The sequence below is a fragment of the Culex pipiens genome, chromosome 2 (genome assembly GCF_016801865.2).
Source record: "Culex pipiens pallens isolate TS chromosome 2, TS_CPP_V2, whole genome shotgun sequence".
NCBI classification, from domain to species: Eukaryota; Metazoa; Arthropoda; class Insecta; order Diptera; family Culicidae; genus Culex; species Culex pipiens.
In genome coordinates this window covers 57723680-57749182 of record NC_068938.1, presented here as the reverse complement: position 1 = coordinate 57749182, position 25503 = coordinate 57723680, and the positions used below count along the sequence as shown (strand labels likewise).

Below are 25503 nucleotides of genomic sequence, written 5' to 3'. Positions count from 1 at the left end.
GTGCACGATCATTTTGATGATAAAATGGTCTATGTCACAAGTGTGTATTGCGATATCCGGGAAACGGAAGCGAGTTTCCAAAATCGGGTTAAAGCATCTTGTAGTGTTTGTTAAGTATAGCAAAACGTCATCATTAACTCATTTTCGACCAAAATGGTCTATGTCACAAGATAGCACACAGCTGACGACTAAATATTCTTTCTCTTAAAATTTACTATTTTTAGTACATTCTGATGATATTCCTACATTTCCAACTTATTACATGGTTTTTTGCCAGCTATAACAAAAATGATATGTATCCGAATTTCGAATCATGACGAAAGAGAAAATACATCCAAGAATGTTGTTTTGTCAACTTATAAGAAATGAACTGTTACAATGTTAAATTAATGTGACATTTTTAATGCAGATCTGTTTGAAAACGTCTGCTTATAATGTTTCCTGATTACAATATTATTTTTATTTGGATCAACGAATGTATTATTTTTTGGCAAGTTACATAAAATATTTCAAAAAGTTGTTTTAGTATTCGAGGTATTTTTTTATGTATTTGATTCAATCTTTGACTGGATAGCTGGTTTCAACATTTAAAAGTCTTTAAGAAACAGAGAAAAATTGTAAAAACTGAATAATGGAGTGTTTGAATATGAAAATAACCAGCGCCGGGATGAAAAATCCGTCGAGCCAGACGTAGGAGCCGAAATTACCATGCTCTTGGATCTGGAAGACATTCTTAGCTTTATTTCCCATTTATATTTCGTGCCCTTTGCCATATTGCACTCGCACGGTGAGATTGCCGGGTTCACCAGAGTGTGACTCGCGTAACCCTTAACTGCGCGTCATTTAATTATCTTAATATATTTTTTTGATATTTTATTTTGTAAAAATGCTATTGGTTTGATAGTTTAAAAGCAAACAAGTTTTTTTAAGAGCAACCATTTTTTTTCTTCTTAATTTTCAATCGCCTTCTCAAGGGAAACTTCTAGACTGACTGAATGAGCCTGGTAGCATAATGTCGTCATTTTTCATCACGACAGTCACCATTTCTATTCCATTTTTCAGAATCTCACCTTTTGCCCGCCTCCAGGGAACCCTGAAATTGTCCCTAGCGAAGTCGTCCCCACGAGCTGAAGATTCCGTTTTTTCCTTACTCTTTTGATTCTGCAAAGTTATGTGAGTTCTTATGCTTGTTGAGAAAAGAGCCACATGTGGTCTCTTTTGTCGAAAGAATGCACCAGAAGGGATGGCAGACAAGCAAAATTATGGAGAATAGATTGATATCAGCACGATTTTTCTTTTTTGAAATTCTTTCAAAAGCTGCTGTTCAACATGACTCATAAACTTGCGATTTTTCAATGAAATTTGCCATCTCTAATGGAGTTCTCCCGGACGATTTCGGTACGATGCAGACCCTCAGGAGACTTCATAAATAAATGTGACTTGTCAGCATGTTCATAGCGAAGACATATTTCTTGCGTTTAAAGTATGTACTCGCCATCTTCACGGACAAGTTTGCAACAGTCACTTCGCATGACTATGTAATTGATTGGTCGTTTTCTTCTATGAAGGATGGAACAACATGCTAAAAATATGCAACCTTATCGAATGTTTAGTATCAATCAATCGAATTAAAAAATAGAAAAAAAACTCAGTCGATTGTATTAAAAAAAACCAGTCTTTTTTCAACAAGATTGAAAGTTATACTTTCCTATAATTTCGCTGCCGGCCATCGGGTATTGGATTATCACATGAAATTATCTTGCGGAAACTCGCCGACTGCAACTCTAGTTCTCAAAAACCCGCTGAATTGATTCTTTCAAATGTTTTAATGATTTGCCAAAACTTAATTTCTATCGTTCTCTATATTTTTAACTGATGCATTTTTAAGGCGAAACATTATTTTATTATCGTTTTGAATGTGTATCTTTTAGCCTAAGTTTTCACACCTATTTGCATATGCTTAAATTTAACTGTTAATTTGTAAACTTTCCGTTCCCGAACCAACTTACAGAACAACCTTGTCATAGAGGGTAAATAACATGCCTGTAAATAATTTTATAATTGCTCAAGGAGTAAACCGATAACAAGTGACAAACTAGGGGTTGGGCCATACTCAATAAATACGCTTTGCTGGTTAAGTGCTGAATGAATGATTGAACATGCAAATTTAATTAAAATATTTCTTCAATGCTTACAATTAGGGAATGCTGGATAAATGCTTCCTCTTTGCTTTCTACTTGCCTTGTTTTTGCACAATTTTCTTCCTAGCTTGCCTGCAACTAAGAAACTCTTCCAGAATGGTTACAATTTGAGCCTGCAATTGGCGCTTTTTAACACTTAGCGAGCTGGCTTAACACGTTGAGACCACTGCAAACTAATGATGTTGGCATTTTTCGTGTGTGGAAAGTGATGGGAATAAGGAAAGGATTATTTTTTGCTCTATTACTGGTTGGCTTTTAATAAAAAATGGATATCTCTATGAAACGCATGCAAATGGAATTGAGTGCAGAATGTGTTCGTGTCTGTGTGTGTGAAAATGTGTACGTATGTGTTAATTAAATGCGGCGAAAAGAGGAGAGATTGGGACGTTTTTGGGAAAGTGGAGGGAAAAATAAATACAATTTCTAACTAAAGCCAGCCATCGTGTCGTCGGTCGCTAGCGTTTCAATTAAAGTGCCTCATACCGGAATCTGCTGCATTTAATTAAAAATATTTCTACCCCACCTTTGGGATTGCCATTTTTGGTGCAATCTTTTCCGGGTCAGCGTACAAATATGGCTAAGAAATCGTCCAGGGAAGCCTTTTTTCTCGGTCGGCTAGGGAAAATGGCTTCACTCTCCGCCCCTCCCGGCATTGGCCACCGAATCGATAAGCAATTAGTGCGCTCAAGTCGGGTGCCAATCTCTTGAACGATGCGCCTCAGGCCAGCTGCAAAGACGACGACGATGACGAAGCGCGACAAATTAAAACAAAGTTTAATTATTTTCCATTTCCTCCCTCGACGGCGATGGCGATGCAATTGCAGCCGTTCTACAGCTGTTTGTTTTGGTTATAATCGTGATCCGTTTGGCACCTGGAACGATTCAAGAAATCTCGTATTAAATTCAATAGCAAGTGGCATTCAAAAAAAAAAATAAGAAATGACCTAAAAAAAAAATTGACATAAACCATTACAACAGTCCGTGCTCGATTAACCGAAGTAATCGCCAAACTATCACTTCAGATAATCGTGTTTTTTTTATATCAAAATTTTGGTCACTTCAATAAAATATGACTCCTAAATTGCTCCAAAGTGATCTGATTGTAAGTTAAGAGTAGAGGGTGACGATTCTCGAGATTTTCAATTTCCCGGGAATCGAGAGTTGAATTTGGCCATTTCCCGGGAATTCCCGGGACCCGGGAGTTTTTTTTTACTATGCCAATAGTGGCATAATTTAAAAAGAAAAGTATAAAATTTGTTACTCATTCGTTAAATTAAGTATCCTCATAATTTAGAGGAACTATAAAGTTTACTTGATTAGTTTAAAATGTTTACGAATCATAATTCGCACTGAGTGATTTTTCAAATGTTTATTAAATTTTTGTGAAGTAAAAACATAGCTAATATATAATTTCACAGTATCGAGATTCTTGCAATATGATAAATAACGACTCAAAACAACAATTTAAACTTTTTTCATCATTTTTAAGGTCAACTTTAAATTTTAATTTAAGATATACATATTTACAGTTATCAGGAAAACTGGAGTGTTTACAATTGGCGAACCTTAACTTTACAAAGATTACCGCTCCAGAGTTTTTTTTTACAAAATATAATTAATATTGAGGTTGATGTGAACTAGAGGTGGGCAAAAAAAGAGCGAGCCGCTCAAAGAGCCGATTCATTAAAAAGAGCGAACGAACCATGACTCACAAAAAAAGAACCGTGGTTCTTTTTTAAACTCCGGTCTCGGCTCACTATGGAATATTTTTTAAACTTGTTATAAATAAAATTTATTGAATTTCCAACAAGTTGTAGTGTTAAATTTGAACTTATGAATTACTACCAAAACTCTACTAAATAGCTTAGAGATTTTGGAAAAAAATTAAATCCTCTTGCCCTAATAAACTTCAGCGTTTATAGAACTTATCGATCAAATCAAAATAAAGAATAGAGTTAACAGAATATTTTCACTAAATAAAATATCAGCATTAGTTCAATTTTGGCGGAAATTAACACAATTTTAAAGTTAGCAGAAATTTCTCCAAAATCCTAGATTTAAGTTTGGATACCATTCAATTATTCGAACGTTTAGGTTCGAGTACAAATGTTGACATAGAGACCGCCAAGACCTATGGTTTTCAAAGGCTTTTTTCTAGCTAATTCCAATGTGAAATAGCTTTAAAAATCATACCATTCTTAAAAAAATATCCTTTTCATCCATATTCTGAAAAAGAGCGAAAGAACCGTTCAAAAGAGCGGCTCTTTTTAATGAGCGAACGAAAATGAGCGGCTCCTAAAAAAGAGCGGTTTTGCCCACCTCTATGTTAAACATAAAATGGCCTTTTACACAAAAAAAAGAAATTACCTTGATACAGCAAAATTACCTTAGGTACTAAGAATTAAAAAAAATATATAAGCATTGCTATGCTCGAGAAAAGATATGGAATTTGAACTTATCATGAAAAAGCTATAACCTCTTAGAAATAATAAATAAAAAAAAATATTTCTAGAGTTTTTTTATAACGTCCTATAAACATATGAAACCCAATATCTTATAGGACATTTAAAAAAACACTGGATTTATAAAAAAAAAAACATTAAATTTCATTTCTGGGGTGTAACTGCAAAGTATGTTTTAAGGTAAATTTTGGGGTCCAAATTTTTTTGTCTTCTCTCGATTATAGTTATTGGAATTTTTGACAAGTTAAAATTTAAAAAAAATATATGAATAGAAAGATTAGAGAAACACTGGCTTATTCGAACTTGAACATCCAACATTAAACATCCAATGTTCCAAACAATTTTCAATTTTTCAAATAATTCTTGATTAGTTTATATAATTTTGCTTCAATAGTTTAAGTTTAAAATTTCCCGGGAGTCTCGACCGAATTTCCCGGGAATCGAGAGGTCCAAAAATGGTCGATTTCCCGAGATTTTTTTCCCGGGAATTCCCGCTCGTCACCCTCTAGTTAAGAGGTTACATACATGAAGAAAATCAAAAACATTTAATTCTGAACATACATTATATCCTTGCTAAAGATGATTTCCAATCACTGCTGAAAGTTTCATGAAGATATTTCATGATTAAAGTGAGTAGAAGACGATTTAAGTTTGAAGTTTCGGCGTGCGCAAAGCGAACTGTCAAACTTTCTGAGTGTTTTTCTCGAAACACCGAGTGATTTTCGGGTGCCACGATATCTCGAGATTGAATGGACCAAATTGGCTGAATTTTTGGATTAAAACTCTCAAGACATATTCCGTGTGCATAACAAAGCCCGATTTTTTATATGAAAAAACAGAAATATTTTTATATTTTTTAAAAATAAACTATTTGAGAATCGGCCTTCGTCATGCACACAGGACCGGTTTAACGAGGCTTCACGTAAATTTTAAGTCGATTTGGTCAAAGCAGTGTTGAGGTATCGTGGCACCCGTTTTTTGAAACAACTAACTTCAAATATCTATATCTCGGCAATGATTCAACCGTGGACTCAACCAAATGTCTTCAAATTTATTTTCTTAACAGTTGAAAATGTATACTTTAATGCCCTAAAATCAGATTTAACAAATTTTTAAGTGTGTGCTCATACCAACCCTTGACATTTTTGTCAAATTAAATGTATGTAACCCCTTAATAAGGATGGTGGAGAAAATGACGTCATTAGGAAAACGTAATATATTATTTTGAGATGAATCAGACTGCAGCTGGTAAAATTCAACTAATTTCGGGTAGATGAACTCAAATTTCAGTAAACAAATTAAAACAGGAAATTTAACATCAACATTTCGTCATTTTCTTGCTGATATTTGACCTTGTAAATGTTTGGCCTTGAAAAAACAAATACTAGAGCACGTAATGTAAACAATAACTAACACGTTTTGTTTGGCTGACTGTTTTGAGTATTGTCCCAAAGTTTGGTTGTATTTGGTTGCCGGAGTCCCGAGTTATAATCAAAAATGTATACAGTAGTCGGGCAAATACGTCTGTCAAACTGCTTCATACTAAATTTCCTTTGGTCAGTTTTCACACTTGCAGCAATTTTCAAGGTGTGTCAAGATAGCACCACAGACTGTCTGTGATAGCACGATCAGATCGAAGCTTTTTTGCACGGAGTTTTTCCAGTTTTTGTTGAATATTTCAGGATTGAAATCGAATTTTAGGGATTTGTGAATGTCAAAAGGTGAGGCATTGAGAGATGCACAAAATGGCATCCTTAACTAAAGTTCGCTCAAAATCGACGTGCGACAAGAGAGCACGATCACGACGATTTCATAACTGTTTTGTCACGGTGCAAATTAAGCCGCATTTGAACGACCACAAACATGCATTACACGGAAGAAAATGCATTTCAAATTGTTTTAAGTAAGCTAGACTTCTATTATCATTAAAAATGTTGAAGTTTTTTGAAAAAATATGTTTTGCCTTCTGATTTTACGGCTTGTTTTGTATGGGGCGATTATTTATTTTTTAGGATTAATTTTGAAAATTTTGTGCTAGGAAAAGCTGTACCTCTTTTTGTTAGTGCAGTATTTTTTTTATTTTTTTGGTTTTATTTGCATGATTTAAAAAAAAAATTAATTTAATTCTTTGCAAGTCAATATTTCAGCAAGCAAAGCTCGGATCACAATGTCCAGAAAAAAAAAATTGTAGAAAATACATGTAGAAATAATCGTGCATAAAAAGTGCAAAATTTAAATCAGCATTTTCTGATCAAGCTAAAATTTGGTGGGGCTGTCCAATCAATCTAAACAAGCAAAAATGCAAATTTTAACAAGAAAACGACGTAGGCTTAAATTACGGCACTTTTTGGTCGCCATTTTAACATATTCGAAATCCTTTGGAAATTTCACGTTAGTTTGAAATATTAGAGTTGTAAATTTGATTGGAAAAAATGCCATTTACACGGAGAGAAATCCTGTAAGCAAATCCAGTAGCTCTGTGTTGTCGAAATTAACAACATTGAAATGTTTCCAAATTCGTCAACATTTTTTTTCGATTATGAACAACAATGTTTTCGATTTTGAAAACATTTGCAACGAAATCGAAAAAAATGCACTCCGTAAACTGGGGTGACATTGATAGCCCCGGGTTACTTTGATAGGTTTTTCAAATGCCCGTCAAATTCATGGTTCAATATTTTTGAGAATTTTGAGTATGCAGCATTCAGGGCTAACTTATTATCGAACATATATGCAAAAATATTACTGTTATAATAGATGTATCAAAATTAATGGCCAAATCAAATTTCTATCAATGCAAATTGGTCCAGATAGCAAAATTAAGTGGAAAATGGATTTTCCGTAAAATGATGAAGTTTTGGAGCTTTGGTATCTTCATAAGAATTGTTGCATATGGAAAGGGGCAACTTTTGGTTTAGTTTTAAATTAGGGTGGTTCTCTATTAGGATGATTTTAAAAATCTAACTTTTCAGGAATATTTTTGGGAATTTTTTTGTCTTCCAGAAAGTTGTTGGGCTTGCCAATTCAAGCAAATTTATCGAAGACACCAAAATTTTATCTCCTAATCTACGACCAAATTTATAGAATGCATCTGAGCAAACCTTCAAAAATCAGTTTTTTTAACGTGGCAATTCAGGGTTATGTTTTAGAGAAAAATAATATACGAGGCACTTTTAGAGCTCTAAAAAAAAAACATTTTTATTTTTTGACAAGTCAATTTGTACTTAAGGGTCAAAAGTTACAGCGATTTTAAGGTAAAAAGATGCAAATTTAAAACTTAAATATCTCGAAAAGGCGCAAGCCAAATTTTAAGCGCCAGGTTGCATTTGAAAGAGGAGATCCAGCACTACAAACGCTGAAAAAATCTCAGGGGTGTTTTTCTTTAAACTCGAGATATCTTCATTTGAAAAAGTCTAATTTTCAAGGGAAAACCTTATGGGACCACCCTAACGAATTTCGAAAATTGTCCAAATATATGTTTTTTCCATGTAATTTTGCCCGCTGAATTGACCCAAAGTGTCAGAATTGACCCAAAGTGTCGAAAATTCGATTTTTGGTCATATTTTGGGTTTCCATGTAAAATAATCATTTAAACTTAACCCTGAATTGCCACGTTCAAAAAACTGATTTTTGAAGGTTTGCTCAGATGCTTTCTATAAATTTGGTCGTAGAAGGCGTAGGTTAGGAGATAAAATGTTGGTGTCTTCGACAAAGTTGCTTGAATTGGCAAGCCCAACAACTTTTTGGAAGACAAAAAAAATCCCAAAAATATTTCTGAAAAGTTAGATTTTCAAAATCACCCTAACAGTGAACCACCCTAATTTAAAACCAAACCAAAAGTTGCCCCTTTCCATATGCAACAACTCTTATGAAGACACCAAAGCTCCAAAACTTCAGCATTTTACGGAAAATCCATTTTCCACTTAATTTTGCGATCTGGACCACTGTGCAATGTCACCCCGTCCGATTCGGAATCATGTGCATTAAGAAAATCATGAAACTTTCAGAATATCAAAATAAGGCTTTTTATCAACATTTTCTTAATTATAGTTAACTCACTTTTTGAACTCTTCAAAATTTTAAGAAAACTTCTTCTAAGAGTACTTTGAACATTTCTCTACCACGGTCATTTTGCGGAAAAATCTTAAACCTATCAAAGTAACCCCGGTTATCAAAGTCACCCCGTTTTACGGTACTACTTTAAAATCATGCGACCACCGCTTAGGTGTAGCATAATAAATGTTACGTTTTAAAAAAATCTAGTAAATGCTGAAATAGGGCCGATTCTGTCGAAATGACAATTTCCTTGAATGGCACCGAAAACCCATTTTGCCCATACTATTAACGTTCCGTAAATGTCCAACCATCGGCACATCCCTGGAGGCTCCCGGACATTCCGGTTTGTTGTAAATTCTGTTGAAATGTTTATCTCAACATTCAGTATCGAAATCCATACATATACAAGAGAATAATTGCAAAACTTACCATCTTTTCATCGCTTCCAAGCCAATCTCCGCTCCTCTTCACCATTCTCCTCCACCACCACCACCCATGCAATGTTTCCCTCCCCCACCCCTTCTACTGTCCGCCACTGGAGGTACGCCGCTCGGCACCCGGTGCCGCCGACCCGGAAAAGCGCGACATCGACGACGAGGACGACGCCGGCGACATGTTCGCGAACGGATTGCCGTGCTGGCGCGTGAACAGATCGTGGATGGCCATCAGAATCTTGCGGCGCGCCCCAAGCGGCTTAATGTCCAGATTGAGCAGATCCTGGTCGGTGAGCGTCTGGAACACCGTCATGTCGATTTCACCATTGATGAAGTTTTCTGAAGGGGGGAATTTGATTTGAAAGTTGTTTCTTGTTACGTTTAAACGGCACACTTACTGATGTAATGATCCAGTCCCAGCCCGGTCAGGATGGACGTAACGTCGTTGTACTGCGACAGCTGCTCCCGCTGGCGCACCGGCGTCACGTCGATCATCGTGGTCGTCAGGTTGAGACGCGAGTCACTTCCGGCGGCGCCACCTCCGCCACTGCCACCACTTCCACTGCTGGTGTTGGCCCAGCTCAGGTCGCATGCTTCGAGCGGCGCCGGAGACGTCTGGCTGAGTCCCAGTCCCTGCCAGCTAGGCGTCGGAGTGCGCAGCTCGCCCTGCTGGACGGGCATGTGGATCGCTTTGTAGCCGGCGACCACGCGCGGGTCAAAGTTGAACACGAACGTATCGTTCAGCGAGCTGGGCATCGGCGTCCGCTGGTCGTCGTAGTTCGTCGTCGACGGGAGCTGCGGACTGTCGGTGTAGCTCATGTGACGGCTTCGATTCAGGACGACGCCGCTGCCACCGCTGGTGTTGGGTGAGCTGTTGATCAGCGAAGTCGAAGTGGATCCTGAAGAACCTATGAAGGGTATAAATCAATTGTAATGTTTACCCAGTATCATATCTCAACCCACCTGGCAGTTGCTGATCCAGCGAACTGTTGCTGCAGTTCAAGCTGTGATACCCGCTGGAATGATCTCCACCGGCACTGCTTTGGCTGGTGTTTTGGCACGGAACGGACAGTGCTCCACCGTTGGAACCGGAATTTCCGCGCCCACTCAGCGACAGCTGGTGCAGTTGTTGTTGAAGATTCGGCACCTGCAGGTGAGAATTGCTTCGCTGCTGCTGCTGTGACCCTGCCGAGTTGAAGTTCTCCAGCCCCGGAGGCAACGTCAACGGGTGCTGCAGCTTGTTCTGGGCGGCGGCGGCCATCTGGATGCTCTGGAACTGCGCCCGCAGCTGGTTCAGGGTAAACTCCGGCGGTGGAGTTGGCGCCGGCCAGCAGTTGGAGTTGAACGGCATCGGATTGATGGGCGAAAGCGGCGAGAAGGGTTGCGGTGACGGCACGGACAGCAGCAGTGACACGTTCTGGGAGCTCTTCGGTTGCTCGCCGGGGGCCATGTACGAGCGGGGCACTTCCGCAACCACTCGGGGGCCCTGACACTTGAGCAACTGATAGCGGGCCTCGTAAATGTTGGCGATAAACTTCTCGATGCCCTTGATGACGATGCAGAGCGTGCTCTGGCGGGACTTTTGCCGGACCGAGATGAAGACATCGTGCGTGTACATCAGCTTGGCGATGTCGTCCGAGTCGACCGTATTCTCCGGGTAGTCAAATATCAGGGCAATCGGAAGGCAACCCTGCAAGGAGCGTAATTGAGAGCAATAATTATTAGATGCTGCTATCTCAGGGGACGGACACCGATTCTTACGATTAATTGCTGCCTGGCCAGGTAGACGCCGTTTATCGAGCCCGTAATGGTCACCTGGGAGCGCTTGATTGGCTTTATATTCACGTCGTTAGCATCCGGGAACATGATCTGGGAAATAGATATAAATAAAGGGTTCAATTAGAAATTGTTACGGAAAAATTGGGGGGAGGGCATAATAAATTGATACACGGTCATTAGGTCAGTCGATTGTTATAAATGTTATCCTCGGGAGAGTTTCACACCAATTCTTTTTTTAAAAATGTGATTTTATGATTTAAAACAAAAAGAATAAAAAGATCTATGGAAAATTTATAAACTTCATATTGTTTGCAGAAGGTCCAATTTTAAACACTATTATAGTATTTTTTACAAGTTTTCGTTAAAAATTAAACACTATTGAGATTTTTTTTGCGGATGTCATGCAACAACATTTATATCGACCATTATATTTTTAGGGATTGCTTTGCGGGTATGATCCATGGTCCCCATGGTCCAAATGGTTTGTATTTTTGTATTTTTGTATTTTTGTATTTTTGTATTTTTGTATTTTTGTATTTTTGTATTTTTGTATTTTTGTATTTTTGTATTTTTGTATTTTTGTATTTTTGTATTTTTGTATTTTTGTATTTTTGTATTTTTGTATTTTTGTATTTTTGTATTTTGTATTTTTGTATTTTTGTATTTTTGTATTTTTGTATTTTTGTATTTTTGTATTTTTGTATTTTTGTATTTTTGTATTTTTGTATTTTTGTATTTTTGTATTTTTGTATTTTTGTATTTTTGTATTTTGTATTTTTGTATTTTTGTATTTTTGTATTTTTGTATTTTTGTATTTTTGTATTTTTGTATTTTTGTATTTTTGTATTTTTGTATTTTTGTATTTTTGTATTTTTGTATTTTTGTATTTTTGTATTTTTGTATTTTTGTATTTTTGTATTTTTGTATTTTTTGTATTTTTGTATTTTTGTATTTTTGTATTTTTGTATTTTTGTATTTTTGTATTTTTGTATTTTTGTATTTTTGTATTTTTGTATTTTTGTATTTTTGTATTTTTGTATTTTTGTATTTTTGTATTTTTGTATTTTTGTATTTTTGTATTTTTGTATTTTTGTATTTTTGTATTTTGTATTTTTGTATTTTTGTATTTTTGTATTTTTGTATTTTTGTATTTTTGTATTTTTGTATTTTTGTATTTTTGTATTTTTGTATTTTTGTATTTTTGTATTTTTGTATTTTTGTATTTTTGTATTTTTGTATTTTTGTATTTTTGTATTTTTGTATTTTTGTATTTTTGTATTTTTGTATTTTTGTATTTTTGTATTTTTGTATTTTTGTATTTTTGTATTTTTGTATTTTTGTATTTTTGTATTTTTGTATTTTTGTATTTTTGTATTTTTGTATTTTGTATTTTTGTATTTTTGTATTTTTGTATTTTTGTATTTTTGTATTTTTGTATTTTTGTATTTTTGTATTTTTGTATTTTTGTATTTTTGTATTTTTGTATTTTTGTATTTTTGTATTTTTGTATTTTTGTATTTTTGTATTTTTGTATTTTTGTATTTTTGTATTTTTGTATTTTTGTATTTTTGTATTTTTGTATTTTTGTATTTTTGTATTTTTGTATTTTTGTATTTTTGTATTTTTGTATTTTTGTATTTTTGTATTTTTGTATTTTTATAGTTTTGTATTTTTGTATTTTTGTATTTTTGTATTTTTGTATTTTTGTATTTTTGTATTTTTGTATTTTGTATTTTTGTATTTTTGTATTTTTGTATTTTTGTATTTTTGTATTTTTGTATTTTTGTATTTTTGTATTTTTGTATTTTTGTATTTTTGTATTTTTGTATTTTTGTATTTTTGTATTTTTGTATTTTTGTATTTTTGTATTTTTGTATTTTTGTATTTTTGTATTTTTGTATTTTTGTATTTTTGTATTTTTGTATTTTTGTATTTTTGTATTTTTGTATTTTTGTATTTTTGTATTTTTGTATTTTTGTATTTTTGTATTTTTGTATTTTGTATTTTTGTATTTTTGTATTTTTGTATTTTTGTATTTTTGTATTTTTGTATTTTTGTATTTTTGTATTTTTGTATTTTTGTATTTTTGTATTTTTGTATTTTGTATTTTTGTATTTTTGTATTTTTGTATTTTTGTATTTTTGTATTTTTGTATTTTTGTATTTTTGTATTTTTGTATTTTTGTATTTTTGTATTTTTGTATTTTTGTATTTTTGTATTTTTGTATTTTTGTATTTTTGTATTTTTGTATTTTTGTATTTTTGTATTTTTGTATTTTTGTATTTTTGTATTTTTGTATTTTTGTATTTTTGTATTTTTGTATTTTTGTATTTTTGTATTTTTGTATTTTTGTATTTTTGTATTTTTGTATTTTTGTATTTTTGTATTTTTGTATTTTTGTATTTTTGTATTTTGTATTTTTGTATTTTTGTATTTTTGTATTTTTGTATTTTTGTATTTTTGTATTTTTGTATTTTTGTATTTTTGTATTTTTGTATTTTGTATTTTTGTATTTTTGTATTTTTGTATTTTTGTATTTTTGTATTTTTGTATTTTTGTATTTTTGTATTTTTGTATTTTTGTATTTTTGTATTTTTGTATTTTGTATTTTTGTATTTTTGTATTTTTGTATTTTTGTATTTTTGTATTTTTGTATTTTTGTATTTTTGTATTTTTGTATTTTTGTATTTTTGTATTTTTGTATTTTTGTATTTTTGTATTTTTGTATTTTTGTATTTTTGTATTTTTGTATTTTTGTATTTTTGTATTTTTGTATTTTTGTATTTTTGTATTTTTGTATTTTTGTATTTTTGTATTTTTGTATTTTTGTATTTTTGTATTTTTGTATTTTTGTATTTTTGTATTTTTGTATTTTTGTATTTTTGTATTTTTGTATTTTTGTATTTTTGTATTTTTGTATTTTTGTATTTTTGTATTTTTGTATTTTTGTATTTTTGTATTTTTGTATTTTTGTATTTTTGTATTTTTGTATTTTTGTATTTTTGTATTTTTGTATTTTTGTATTTTTGTATTTTTGTATTTTTGTATTTTTGTATTTTTGTATTTTTGTATTTTTGTATTTTTGTATTTTTGTATTTTTGTATTTTTGTATTTTTGTATTTTTGTATTTTTGTATTTTTGTATTTTTGTATTTTTGTATTTTTGTATTTTTGTATTTTTGTATTTTTGTATTTTTGTATTTTTGTATTTTTGTATTTTTGTATTTTTGTATTTTGTATTTTTGTATTTTTGTATTTTGTATTTTGTATTTTTGTATTTTTGTATTTTTGTATTTTTGTATTTTTGTATTTTTGTATTTTTGTATTTTTGTATTTTTGTATTTTTGTATTTTTGTATTTTTGTATTTTTGTATTTTTGTATTTTGTATTTTTGTATTTTTGTATTTTTGTATTTTTGTATTTTTGTATTTTTGTATTTTTGTATTTTTGTATTTTTGTATTTTTGTATTTTTGTATTTTTGTATTTTTGTATTTTTGTATTTTTGTATTTTTGTATTTTTGTATTTTTGTATTTTTGTATTTTTGTATTTTTGTATTTTTGTATTTTTGTATTTTTGTATTTTTGTATTTTTGTATTTTTGTATTTTTGTATTTTTGTATTTTTGTATTTTTGTATTTTTGTATTTTTGTATTTTTGTATTTTTGTATTTTTGTATTTTTGTATTTTTGTATTTTTGTATTTTTTGTATTTTTGTATTTTTGTATTTTTGTATTTTTGTATTTTTGTATTTTTGTATTTTTGTATTTTTGTATTTTGTATTTTTGTATTTTTGTATTTTTGTATTTTTGTATTTTTGTATTTTGTATTTTTGTATTTTTGTATTTTTGTATTTTTGTATTTTTGTATTTTTGTATTTTTGTATTTTTGTATTTTTGTATTTTTGTATTTTTTTATTTTTGTATTTTTGTATTTTTGTATTTTTGTATTTTTGTATTTTTGTATTTTTGTATTTTTGTATTTTTGTATTTTTGTATTTTGTATTTTTGTATTTTTGTATTTTTGTATTTTTGTATTTTTGTATTTTGTATTTTTGTATTTTTGTATTTTTGTATTTTTGTATTTTTGTATTTTTGTATTTTTGTATTTTTGTATTTTTGTATTTTTGTATTTTTGTATTTTTGTATTTTTGTATTTTTGTATTTTTGTATTTTTGTATTTTTGTATTTTTGTATTTTTGTATTTTTGTATTTTTGTATTTTTGTATTTTTGTATTTTGTATTTTTGTATTTTTGTATTTTTGTATTTTTGTATTTTTGTATTTTTGTATTTTTGTATTTTTGTATTTTTGTATTTTTGTATTTTTGTATTTTTGTATTTTTGTATTTTTGTATTTTTGTATTTTTGTATTTTTGTATTTTTGTATTTTTGTATTTTTGTATTTTTGTATTTTTGTATTTTTGTATTTTTGTATTTTTGTATTTTTGTATTTTTGTATTTTGTATTTTTGTATTTTTGTATTTTTGTATTTTTGTATTTTTGTATTTTTGTATTTTTGTATTTTTGTATTTTTGTATTTTTGTATTTTGTATTTTTGTATTTTTGTATTTTTGTATTTTTGTATTTTTGTATTTTTGTATTTTTGTATTTTGTATTATTGTATTAATGAATTATATGTAATTTAGTATTATAGTAAATGACTAAAATAATGTACAAAATGACAAAAATACAAAAATGAAATAAAAGACAAAAAGACAAAAAGACAAAAATACAAAAATGACAAAAAGACAAAAAGACAAAAATACAAAAATACAAAAATACAAAAATACAAAAATACAAAAATACAAAAATACAAAAATACAAAAATACAAAAATACAAAAATACAAAAATACAAAAATACAAAAATACAAAAATACAAAAATACCAAAATACAAAAATACAAAAATACAAAAATACAAAAATACAAAAATACAAAAATACAAAAATACAAAAATACAAAAATACAAAAATACAAAAATACAAAAATACAAAAATACAAAAATACAAAAATACAAAAATACAAAAATACAAAAATACAAAAATACAAAAATACAAAAATACAAAAATACTAAAATACAAAAATACAAAAATACAAAAATACAAAAATACAAAAATACAAAAATACAAAAATACAAAAATACAAAAATACAAAAATACAAAAATACAAAAATACAAAAATACAAAAATACAAAAATACAAAAATACAAAAATACAAAAATACAAAAATACAAAAATACAAAAATACAAAAATACAAAAATACAAAAATACAAAAATACAAAAATACAAAAATACAAAAATACAAAAATACAAAAATACAAAAATACAAAAATACAAAATACAAAAATACAAAAATACAAAAATACAAAAATACAAAAATACAAAAATACAAAAATACAAAAATACAAAAATACAAAAATACAAAAATACAAAAATACAAAAATACAAAAATACAAAAATACAAAAATACAAAAATACAAAAATACAAAAATACAAAAATACAAAAATACAAAAATACAAAAATACAAAAATACAAAAATACAAAAATACAAAAATACAAAAATACAAAAATACAAAAATACAAAAATACAAAAATACAAAAATACAAAAATACAAAAATACAAAAATACAAAAATACAAAAATACAAAAATACAAAAATACAAAAATACAAAAATACAAAAATACAAAAATACAAAAATACAAAAATACAAAAATACAAAAATACAAAAATACAAAAATACAAAAATACAAAAATACAAAAATACAAAAATACAAAAATACAAAAATACAAAAATACAAAAATACAAAAATACAAAAATACAAAAATACAAAAATACAAAAATACAAAAATACAAAAATACAAAAATACAAAAATACAAAAATACAAAAATACAAAAATACAAAAATACAAAAATACAAAAATACAAAAATACAAAAATACAAAAATACAAAAATACAAAAATACAAAAATACAAAAATACAAAAATACAAAAATACAAAAATACAAAAATACAAAAATACAAAAATACAAAAATACAAAAATACAAAAATACAAAAATACAAAAATACAAAAATACAAAAATACAAAAATACAAAAATACAAAAATACAAAAATACAAAAATACAAAAATACAAAAATACAAAAATACAAAAATACAAAAATACAAAAATACAAAAATACAAAAATACAAAAATACAAAAATACAAAAATACAAAAATACAAAAATACAAAAATACAAAAATACAAAAATACAAAAATACAAAAATACAAAAATACAAAAATACAAAAATACAAAAATACAAAAATACAAAAATACAAAAATACAAAAATACAAAAATACAAAAATACAAAAATACAAAAATACAAAAATACAAAAATACAAAAATACAAAAATACAAAAATACAAAAATACAAAAATACAAAAATACAAAAATACAAAAATACAAAAATACAAAAATACAAAAATACAAAAATACAAAAATACAAAAATACAAAAATACAAAAATACAAAAATACAAAAATACAAAAATACAAAAATACAAAAATACAAAAATACAAAAATACAAAAATACAAAAATACAAAAATACAAAAATACAAAAATACAAAAATACAAAAATACAAAAATACAAAAATACAAAAATACAAAAATACAAAAATACAAAAATACAAAAATACAAAAATACAAAAATACAAAAATACAAAAATACAAAAATACAAAAATACAAAAATACAAAAATACAAAAATACAAAAATACAAAAATACAAAAATACAAAAATACAAAAATACAAAAATACAAAAATACAAAAATACAAAAATACAAAAATACAAAAATACAAAAATACAAAAATACAAAAATACAAAAATACAAAAATACAAAAATACAAAAATACAAAAATACAAAAATACAAAAATACAAAAATACAAAAATACAAAAATACAAAAATACAAAAATACAAAAATACAAAAATACAAAAATACAAAAATACAAAAATACAAAAATACAAAAATACAAAAATACAAAAATACAAAAATACAAAAATACAAAAATACAAAAATACAAAAATACAAAAATACAAAAATACAAAAATACAAAAATACAAAAATACAAAAATACAAAAATACAAAAATACAAAAATACAAAAATACAAAAATACAAAAATACAAAAATACAAAAATACAAAAATACAAAAATACAAAAATACAAAAATACAAAAATACAAAAATACAAAAATACAAAAATACAAAAATACAAAAATACAAAAATACAAAAATACAAAAATACAAAAAATACAAAAATACAAAAATACAAAAATACAAAAATACAAAAATACAAAAATACAAAAATACAAAAATACAAAAATACAAAAATACAAAAATACAAAAATACAAAAATACAAAAATACAAAAATACAATAAAAACCCCCCAAACCACAATCAATAACATTCTTACTCCCCCCCTCACAACCCACCCGTGCCAACACGTCACTCACCGACCAGTAGCCCCCCTAACAATAACAAAACCGCAAGACAATAACAAACCAGAACTAACCAAACCCACACTACGTCCACACCCCACCCAACAACACTACCCAGCAAACCAACCACATATCCAACCGAAATCTGAAAAATCAACGCCCACACGCCCGTCGAGCAAGTATACAAACTTTTGATAGAATGATTCAACGCATCATCTCGCAATCGCGCCAGCTTTTAGTTTCCAACTGACACGTATCAATCAATCATGTATTTATTCCTGCTACTATTCTTAAAAATCTGTTCCGCCTTTCCCGAGGACAAAGAACAGATAATGTTCCCGAACGAACGGACCACCTTGGACGGTAGGTTGGCTCTGTAATTTTGAAAGATATTTGCGCAAATCAAAACTCTTTTGATCAGATTGCCACCTGCGCTACTTCAAACTGGAGAGCGGTGAAGTTGGACCACCCCATGGCACGGCTGCTCGCTTCCGGGAGTTTGCCCACATGGCTGCGATAGGTTGGACGGGTCCGGCGAATGGGACCATCCAGTGGCAGTGCGGCGGATCACTGATTTGGGACAACTTTGTCCTGACGGCGGCCCATTGCGCGGTAGATTCCCGGAGCCGAGCTCCCGATGTGGTGCGACTTGGGGATTTGGATTTGTTTACCGCGGCGGATGACGAGCACGCGCAGCAGTTTGGGATCGTGGCGATTGTTCGTCATCCGGAGCACAGGTTCGCCGCCAGGTATCACGACATTGCGCTGCTAAAGCTGGACCGGAATGTGAGGTGAGGGTGTAGGATCGATTAGAGGGAGAGATTTGATGGGAAGTTTTCTTTGTGTAGATTTACTCTTACGGTGTCACCGGCGTGTCTGTGGGCCGACGAAGAGGTTAGATTTCCTACGTTGACGGCGACCGGTTGGGGAAATACCGGTTTCGGTAAGATCTTATCCTTAAGATGAAATAGGATTTGATTATTGAATGATCCTTTCAGCTATGAAGCGTACTCCAAACCTGCTCAAGGTAACACTCAAACCAATCGACAACGAACAGTGCAGCAAGGTGTACACGTCAGGGGATCGAAAGTTACGCAGTGGTCTCCAGGGACAACACATCTGCGCCGTCGATGAGAAGATGGACACATGCGAGGGTGATTCCGGAGGACCACTGCAGGTCAAGTTACTCCACAACTCGCGGATGTCTCCCTTTCTGGTTGGTGTAACGTCCTTCGGGATCACTTGCGGAGCGTCCTATCCGGGGGTTTATACCAGGGTTTCGTTCTACCACGACTGGATAGTGACGACGATGCGAAGTCAGGGGGCTGTCGGGCTTGACGGTAAGGGAAGGCTATAACACTTTAGTTGAATTTGTTACACGAATTTGTTTCAGAAAACTACAACGCAACGTTTTGTGCATTGCGATTCGCGGAATTTCGGGAGTTCGATGAGGCGGTAGTCGTCCGCCAAAAGGACACTGAGACTGAGATTGATGGTACGAAGATGAGAATCCTCGAAGCGCCAACTCCAGAACAGATGGTACAAATTCGATGGTTCAGGAAAGATAGGGATTGCTATGGAGTGATCGTTGACGAAGATACAGTGCTGACCGTTGCTGATTGTGCGGAATTTGAAGAGTATCTTATGAGATTTTTAAAAAAATGACACAAATAAGATTCATAAAGTCAATTTCAGAGAGCCTCCATCGTACATCAAATATCTAAAAACTAGACTGATGGCCATTTCGAGTATTCACGTGCATCCGGACCACGTCCGGGGATCCGGTTATAACAACATTGCCATTCTGAAGATGAGTCAACTGCTAGATTTACCTCTAGGCTTTCAACCTTCGTGCATCTGGCACGATCCTGACTTCCAAGGTTCAGTAAACGCCTACGGAAGAGGTCGACGTGATATGAATAAATTTGGATCATTCAAACTAGGTTGCTCAGTGTTTATGGTTTAAGTCGTCGAAACTAACTAGAACTTTCGACTCCAGATCCAACCGAATCCTACCATTTGATCCAATCTCCTGTGCAGAATGCAAGCAGTTGCATTCTTTCCAAGCAGTTCGACCAACGACTTCGCCACGGCCTAGCCAGCGAACACTTTTGCGTTGGAAACGACGTATTTCAGGTACCCGGATCGTGCAATCAGCTGGCCGGCAGCATATTTGACAGCACATTCTTCAAAAATAACAACAAATACCACCATACTATGGCGTTGAGCCTGCTCGGAAGGGATTGTGGCTTTGGGGAACACCTGATCGGAACTCGGCTTGCAAGTCACGTCGAGTGGATGAAAACGGTGCTGCTTCCGGAATACAAGGAGGTCACAAGTGTCTTTCGATACGTTGATCCTGATCTACGGGAAGGAGATTCATGTGAAGATCGTGGACGATGCGTTCCTGTTGGGCAATGTTCAGTTTCTTTTAGAAGACTTGGTACTTTTTGTACCAACAGTTCCGTAGTTTGCTGTCCTGTTGACAAAGCTGAGAAACTCAGTAAAGTTCATGCGGATATTCTTGCCTGTCCTAATTTTATTCGCAATCTTCCTCGCCTAACTAAAACTGGCTCGTTTGTGAGATACAATCAGACTTGAAAAAACACATTTAAGAACACACCTTCCCGTTTCAGGTCCTGATCGGTTGGACTCGGAATCGAACCAACCACTTCCTCTGTTCCGGATCAATACTGAACGAAGAAGTGATTCTTACCACGGCAAGCTGCCTTGGAGATGATCCCCCCCAAGTAGTTTCCCACCACCACACACCGTACCTTTACCGAGTCGGAGCAGCTTTGAAGCATCCCGCGTACAACGCCACCTCCAAGATCAACGACATCGCGCTGATCCAGCTGAGGGATTCGCTCAGCTGGAGTACGGTGCTTTTTCCAGCCTGTCTTTGGACGAACACGACCCACACGCCCATCGTCATGAAAATGCTGTTTCTGGACCGATCTGACGCACTCAAGTTCTTCACCGTGCATCCCATGTACAACTCGGACTGCCAGCGGACGCACCCCTACCGAATGCCGAGTTCTCAGCTCTGTGTGAGGGATCCCGGCCAGAATACGACCTGCGTCAGTACTACCGATCAGGCGGTTTGGTTCGATCCGGAAGGGGTGCCCTTCCTGGTCGGATTGACGCCGCACGCGGCGGAGTGTGTTCAGTGGAGGTATTCTGTTCTGACGAGGATTTCCTCGTACTTGGAGTGGATTGGGGAAAATTTGTTTTAGAAATTGAAAATTTTAAATTTTGGTAATAAAATTCTGAATACCCTAGTGATTTTCAAACAAATTTGTTTTCATAACTCTAAACCTTCACGACTAATCTGCGCATTTGAATCATTGCCACCGTTATCAATAAACTACATTCGCAGCTCAGTTGCACTTTCAGCGTGATCTCTCACCGACGTGATTATTAGCAGAAGTAACTCCACGATGCGATCGTTTCTAGCTGCTCTTCTGTGCTGGTTCTGGGCAGCTTCTGGTGAAGAACCTGACCAAATCATGTTCCCCAACGAACGCACAACGCTGGATGGTAAGCAATTTCTTCACAACGATCTTCAAAATTACATTCAGTCCTCTTTCAGACTGTCACCTTCGCTACTTCAAGCTTGGAATCCCTACGGCGGTGAAACCGGCCTTCGGTCTTCCAACCCGGTTCCGGGAGTTTGCCCACATGGCCGCGATCGGTTGGACCGACCCGGAGGACGGCAAAACCATCCAGTGGCGATGCGGCGGATCACTCATCTGGGACGACTTTGTGCTGACTGCCGCGCACTGCGTGCTTGACGCTCGGAGTCGAGCTCCCGATGTGGTTCGACTGGGGGATTTGAACCTGTACAGCGCGGATGACGATCGCTACGCGCAACAGTTTGCGATTACGGCGATCGTGCGACATCCGAAGCACAGATTTTCCGCGAGCTATCACGATATTGCGCTGCTGAAGTTGGACCGGAATGTAACGCTGGACGAGACGGTTGTACCGGCGTGTTTGTGGACCGACGAAGAGATTAGGTTTCGGGAGCTGATCGCTACGGGTTGGGGAAGTACTGGATATGCTGAGGAACACACACCAAATCTGCTGAAAGTCCTGTTAAAACCGATGGACACCGATCGGTGCAGCTTGTTCTACCCGGTCAGCAAGAAGCTGCACCAGGGACTTCAGAGTCAACATCTGTGTGCCGTGGACGAGCAGATGGACACCTGCGAGGGTGATTCCGGAGGACCGCTGCAGGTCAAGCTGCTGCACAACTCACGGATGACGCCGTTTTTGGTTGGCGTAATATCGTTCGGATCCACATGTGGGGTGTCTAATCCGGGAGTTTACACGAGGATATCGGAGTACCATGATTGGATAGTGACGACCATGCGCGAGCAGGGTGCTGTTGGGATTCACGGTATGTCACACAAGTAACTCTTCCTAATAAAATCTAAATAACAAATCATTTCAGAAAGTTACAACGAAACGCTATGTGCGTTACGGTTTGCCGCATATCGCGACTTTGATGAACAAGTGATCATAGGTCAAACGGAAAGCTTCACCTCGATAGATTCTTCCAAAGCGCGAATCTACGCGGGTTCTGCTCCCCAACAGATGGTCAAAATTGGGAGGGGTAACTGCTACGGAGTGATCGTTGACGAGGACACCGTGCTTACGGTAACGGATTGCACGAGTTCTAGAGGGTATGTTTGAGATCTTCGACCTTAAAAAGTTCGATGTTAAAGGATCTTCATTTCCAGGGTTCAACCAACGTTCATTACCTATCTCGGCAACAAGACGATGCGTATTTCGAAGATTCACGTCCACCCGGACTACGTCCGCGACTCCGGATACAACAACATAGCGATTCTCAAGCTGTTCGATCTGCTGGACTTGCCGTTGGGTTTTCAACCTTCATGTATCTACCACAAGACGAGAATTGAAATTGATATTAAGGCGTACGGAAATGGACGACTCGACATCAACCGGTTCTTATTTGCTGGATCACCACCACTTGGTACGTTACGGTTAATGATTCCAAGAAATATCCTGCAATATCTTTGAATTTCAGACCCAAGAGAATCAACCCACGTGATCATCCCTACAATGTTCAACGAAAGCGACTGCATCGTTTCCGATCGCTACCGGCCGCTACTTCCGCATGGGCTAGCGAGGGAACACCTCTGCTTGGGGAACGAAGTCTTTCAAGTTCCGCGATCGTGCGACCTGCTAATCGGAAGTGTCCTTGATGAGTGGCTGGGCAAAGGGAACAACATCTACCACCATGCCATGGCGCTAAGTCTGCTCGGTCGAGACTGCGGCTTCGGAGAGCATTTGATCGCCACGAAACTGGCAAACCACGTGGATTGGATGAAGTCCGTACTGCTGCCGGATCAGGTGGATTCTAGCAACGTAGTGCACTTTGTTGATCGAGATCTACGCGAGGGAAACAGTTGCAACGTTGACGATCACCAGCCAGGTGTTTGTGTCAAGATAGAGCGCTGCTCAGTCCCATGGAAAGAATACGCTGCTCGAAGACTCGTTACGTTCTGTACGACAAGTTCCGTAATCTGTTGTCCAGTGGAAGAAGTTGGCGAAATGAACAACAGCTTGATACATCACGGCATATTCCATTGTCCTTCGTTCGTACAAAGCATCCCTCGCAAAACATCTCTTGGATCACTGGTACACATTGGCTGGATTGAACAACAAACGCTCACATATCAATGTGCCGGAACGATCATCAACAAGTTCATGGTCCTCACTACGGCGAGCTGCCTAGGAAATACAATACCCGACGTAATTCAACCCCTAAACAATCTAACACAGTTCCCCATCGACGCCGTCCTTCGTCACCCCGACTTCAACTCCACCGACAACACCAACGACATCGCCCTGATCAGAATGAGCGATCCCTTCAGGTGGAGTTCAACCATGTTCCCCGCCTGTCTGTGGACCAATCAAACCCACACGCCGATCGTTATGAACACATCCCGCCCGACTGGTCCAACAAGCTTCGAGTCCACCCTGGTCCATCCCATGTACAACTCGGACTGTCAGCGGACACACCCGCATCGCATTCAGGACTCTCAACTTTGTACGAGGGATCCGAACTCGCTCACCACGTGTACATCCCCAACCGATCAACTCTTTTGGTTGGATACCAATCGCGTAAGCTTCCTGATTGGACTGGCTCCCAATTACACGAGGTGCACACAAAAAAAGTACTCGATCTTCACGAGGATCGCCGCGCATATGGAATGGATCAGCGAGAATGCTAGCTAGAAACTTTAGGGGGGAAAAACTAACCTGTGTTCCAGTGCGGCTCATAATTTCACGCAAGTTGCCCGACGCCCGGCCGAGCACGATCGGGTGGTGTTGGGTCGACACTTCCAGCTGCATCTGGACTGGGATTTGGTTCTGGAAAAAGCGAAAAAATAAATGTTAATTTATGTTACAAAAGAGATTTAATTCTCCGCACTCACCGCCATATTCTCGCACATAAAGTCCATCAACCGACGCGTTGCCTCCTTCACCTTGAGTTCCTCCTTTTCGGAGCCCTTGACCAGCACCAGCGATGAGTGCAGCTTGGGCCGGGTCGAGAAGATGACCTGCACGTTGAACTCCTTCTCCACCTCCTTGACGTACGGGGTGTCATTGTCCGGGGGTGTCTTCCCGGGGGCCAGTATCGGCAGCTCGAACGAGATCAACAGCGGCGTGGAGATGCGCACCAGGGCTCGAGCCCGCTCGACGCCCTCCAAGCTTCCGCACAGCGACACCTGGTTGCTCTTCTCCGTCGGGTTGGACCGGTTCGAGTCCGGGAAGTGGATGTGGGTAGCGGTGTCCTCCATGATGCGCTTGATGTTGTTGCCCCCACGGCCGATGATAAACGAGTGGTCCGTGTACGACACGTCCATCTTCATGATCACCCGGCTGCCGCGCGAGTCCAACCGGGCCATCACCCGGTCCTTCGCCTTCAGCACATCTGGCAGCCGGCCCACGATCCGGATGTGGGGGTCCTTCTTGCTCTTGGCGCCGATCTTCAGCCGGCACGGCCAGCTCACGTACGTGGTGGTTTCCTTCATGATCTGGGAGAACGAGAGCGGCCGGT

General features: G+C 34.5%; 3 protein-coding genes across 4 annotated transcripts in view; 2 read left to right on the top strand and 1 right to left on the bottom strand.

The window, feature by feature from the left end:
- Positions 1–2043: 2043 nt before the first annotated feature.
- The window catches only part of LOC120421264 (protein bicaudal C), a 43794-nt gene continuing 20334 nt past the window's right edge, over positions 2044–25503 (bottom strand). The window contains exons 4-11 of one of the 2 annotated variants that reach the window (XM_052708329.1): positions 24878–25480; positions 24702–24812; positions 10915–11022; positions 10117–10843; positions 9552–10061; positions 9149–9492; positions 2725–3073; positions 2044–2374 (exon numbers count right to left, since the gene is read on the bottom strand). In XM_052708329.1, coding sequence (XP_052564289.1) covers positions 9242–9492; positions 9552–10061; positions 10117–10843; positions 10915–11022; positions 24702–24812; positions 24878–25480 — 2310 coding nt within the window. In that variant the 3' untranslated portion in view covers positions 2044–2374; positions 2725–3073; positions 9149–9241. Of the gene's footprint in view, positions 3074–9148; positions 9493–9551; positions 10062–10116; positions 10844–10914; positions 11023–24701; positions 24813–24877; positions 25481–25503 lie in introns of both variants that reach the window. The other variant, XM_039584460.2, reaches the window with a different exon arrangement.
- LOC120421263 (uncharacterized) lies at positions 18626–21655 on the top strand. Its single transcript, XM_039584459.2, has 8 exons — positions 18626–18770; positions 18829–19198; positions 19256–19350; positions 19406–19747; positions 19801–20044; positions 20103–20350; positions 20407–20987; positions 21044–21655. The coding sequence occupies exons 1-8, from the start codon at positions 18674–18676 to the stop codon at positions 21641–21643; spliced, it is 2577 nt and encodes an 858-aa protein (XP_039440393.1). The 5' UTR covers positions 18626–18673; the 3' UTR covers positions 21644–21655.
- Positions 21812–24711, top strand: LOC120421262 (uncharacterized). The gene is made up of 5 exons (XM_039584458.2): positions 21812–21947; positions 22000–22809; positions 22864–23095; positions 23153–23409; positions 23464–24711. Exons 1-5 carry the CDS (start codon positions 21848–21850, stop codon positions 24675–24677), a joined length of 2613 nt encoding a protein of 870 aa, XP_039440392.1. The 5' UTR covers positions 21812–21847; the 3' UTR covers positions 24678–24711.